At 45.4% G+C, this 2809-nt stretch overlaps 1 protein-coding gene across 1 annotated transcript in view; it reads right to left on the bottom strand.

Moving 5' to 3' along the window:
* The window catches only part of ppm1e (protein phosphatase, Mg2+/Mn2+ dependent, 1E), a 40662-nt gene that overhangs the window by 3493 nt on the left and 34360 nt on the right, over nt 1–2809 (bottom strand). The window contains exons 5-7 of the mRNA XM_035666772.1: nt 2186–2329; nt 1712–1805; nt 6–747 (exon numbers count right to left, since the gene is read on the bottom strand). Of these exons, the coding sequence (XP_035522665.1) occupies nt 6–747; nt 1712–1805; nt 2186–2329 (980 nt within the window). The remainder of the gene's footprint in view (nt 1–5; nt 748–1711; nt 1806–2185; nt 2330–2809) is intronic.

The following is a 2809-nucleotide window of genomic DNA, read 5'->3' as shown; positions in this document are numbered from 1 at the left end:
CTAACAGCATGGCTGTCTGGGGCCACAGTGGGTCCGTGAAGCTAGAGATGCTGGACTCCTGAAAAGGGATCCAGGACCTGCGCCTCTGTGGGCGTTCTTCTCGATAGATGTAAGAGGTTGTGGAGAGGTCGGGGCTAAAGTCGGGGCAGGGCTGCTGTGAATCCCGGGTCAGGGAGATGCGACCCTCCAGCGACGGCCCCAGCAGGCTGAGGCTAGTTCTGTCCGTGAACGAGTCCGTTCGGTCTTCATAGCCGAGGTCAGCGGGGGCCGAGCACTGCTGCAGGGGCCAGCCTCCGCGACCCTTCCCCCCGATGTCCGCAGTGCTGCCTCCCTCACCACCATCGCGCTCTACCCTGACTGCTTCGTCTTCCTCCTCCTCCTCTTCCTGTTCCTCCTCCTCCACCTCCGCTACCTCCTCCTCCTCAACCTCTCGCTCCACCACACCCTCCTCCTCGTCCTCCGTGCTGGTGGGTGGTGGGGAGCGTGGGTCCCGCAAGAAGACCACTATGACAGTGATATTATCGCTAGAGCCTGCATCTCGGGCCGAGGCCACGAGCTTGTGGGCTACCATGGTGGTGTCTCCAGTGTTCTCCAGGAGGTGGTCGCTGACCACCCGCACCGCCTCATCTGGATTCACTGTGTCCCAGAAGCCATCACAGGCCAGAATCAGGTAGTCTTCTGAACCGTCCAATGGGAAGATACTATGGTCTGCATCACCACAGATGTAGGGCTTGTGCTCCGAGTCACCTGTCAACATAGGTCACAGATAAAGTTTACTCCTTATTTAAAGGTGCATATGTATATTTCTGAAGCATTTTATGCATTACGTTTACGTATTCATCACTTTTTCTTCCCAACTTGGGAAGGAGTTGTAATGTATCTAAAATTTGACCTTCCCTGAGTTTCTCTCTGTGGACTGCTTTCTATTTAAAAACTCTTGGGTCAAATTTTCCACCAATATCCAAAGTATGTGACATTTCCTGAGTACCTCAGTGTCAACAGTGTGCAACACTAACAGTAACTCATTAATCGAGTCCGCTAACGTCTACAAATTGCCGAGACCCACTGGTCTAAAGTCAAACTAACATTGCTGCAAAACTTGTGAAATATATTATGATATTGTGGTTCTAGCTGGTTAACGGTAGCTTATTTTCTTACGCAGATAAATTGCTAACTAACTGTAGTAAAATAGTGTCAGCTAGCTTCATCCAGACCCCCGGGGCTGATCTGGCTAGCTTGCAATTTGCAAGTGACAAATGCATTGTGGTTGGATTGCAACTGGTTGGCCAACCTTAAGTTGCTTGCTCACTAATGTTATTACTGGCAAATTACTATCTGAGTAGATATGTTCTTTGGCTAGCTTGCAAATTACTTCACCAGCCAATGTGATCCATAATACTAACTTCATTTTAACTATCAATACATTTAATGTTACAAAGATAACAGTTGCTTTCTACTAGCCAAGAGTGATGCGAGGAAGGGGCATTCAACTAGCTAACTGTAGCTAAGCTAACTGGGGTTGTTGGCTGATGGGGTGATTTGTAAACGGCGAGCTAGCTAGTAGCCATCGGACGTAATGGGTCCAAATAAATTATAGGATCATTGCCAGATAGTGAACGTTATTCTAAATATATTGTTATTTAATGGTTTCAGGCGTTTCCAGTTCTAGGTGTTTGTCATTTGTCATGTATTGATAACTGACTGAGCTTACCGATCGCTCTGGATACGGACAGACTGCCGTTAACCCTCCATGTGCCGAACCAGATCACACAGCCTCCCAGAGCCTCGATCCTCTGCTTCTCATCCTGCGGACACACAAAGAACCATTGTTGGCTTTAGTGGTGGTCGATCACATGGTACATAACAGTCTCAACTCGTCGTTCCCTGCAGCGAATGGCTCGGTGCATTACCTGCCTCCTCTGTTGTGCACTTAAAGCGAAAGTCCGCCCAACAGCAACAGCAAAATTCATTGTATTTGCAAACACTTAAGTTTGAGCTTCCAGGAAGTCAATACAGATTTAATGAGAACAACAAAAGAGTTATTTTCATTATTCATTAATCTAATTTAATCAAAGTAATCATTTAACCCTTTAAGATCACATCCTCAGTTATATTTCCTGTTAGAAATAAATAAATATGTACATTGATGGTATTTATACACGGTGTGTGTGAGGATGTGTGTTACCTCTCTGTCTGGTTTATGTGGTTTCATCAGCTCCACAACCTGTCCTCTCCGGACCAGAATGACCTGGGAGTCTCCCAGCCAGGCCACGTACAACGTCCGACCCCGCAGGAACGTCACCACGCCTGTCGTACCGCAACGCAGGTGCTGCCGGATAAACACATACGTTACAGTATTCAGCTCACAACTACTACTACTACTAATAATACTGCTTCACACAGCGGCTGTGACTCTGGAGGTTGGTGTTTGAATGAATTAATGCTCTTAGTTTCTCTTTCTAAAGAGCAGTTGGCACCTTGCATGGCAGAGGCTGAGACTGATCTATATAACTCAGTCAATAACTAATAAACTACCAGCTGCAGGCTCTAAATGTGTGAATATACTGACAAAACTAATATAAATATTTAGATGCTTAGATTATATGAGAATTAGCAGTGTTAGTAAGGGTGGTACAATGTACTGTGTAGTACTGTTGCAGCAGTAGCAGTAGTAATAGTAGTAGTTAAAGTACTTCTATGGCTACTACTAGAACTACAATTACTAGTAACAGTAATTTAATAGCAGCATTAGTAGCATTAATATATATTATTATTAAACAAGTATTATTCAGTACTGTAAATATGTGTG

The sequence above is a fragment of the Morone saxatilis genome, unplaced genomic scaffold (genome assembly GCF_004916995.1).
Source record: "Morone saxatilis isolate NCDOM2014 unplaced genomic scaffold, NCSU_SB_2.0 Contig20, whole genome shotgun sequence".
Taxonomy (NCBI): Eukaryota; Metazoa; Chordata; class Actinopteri; family Moronidae; genus Morone; species Morone saxatilis.
Note: the sequence above shows the minus strand (reverse complement) of the source record. Positions and strands in the feature narration are given on the sequence as shown.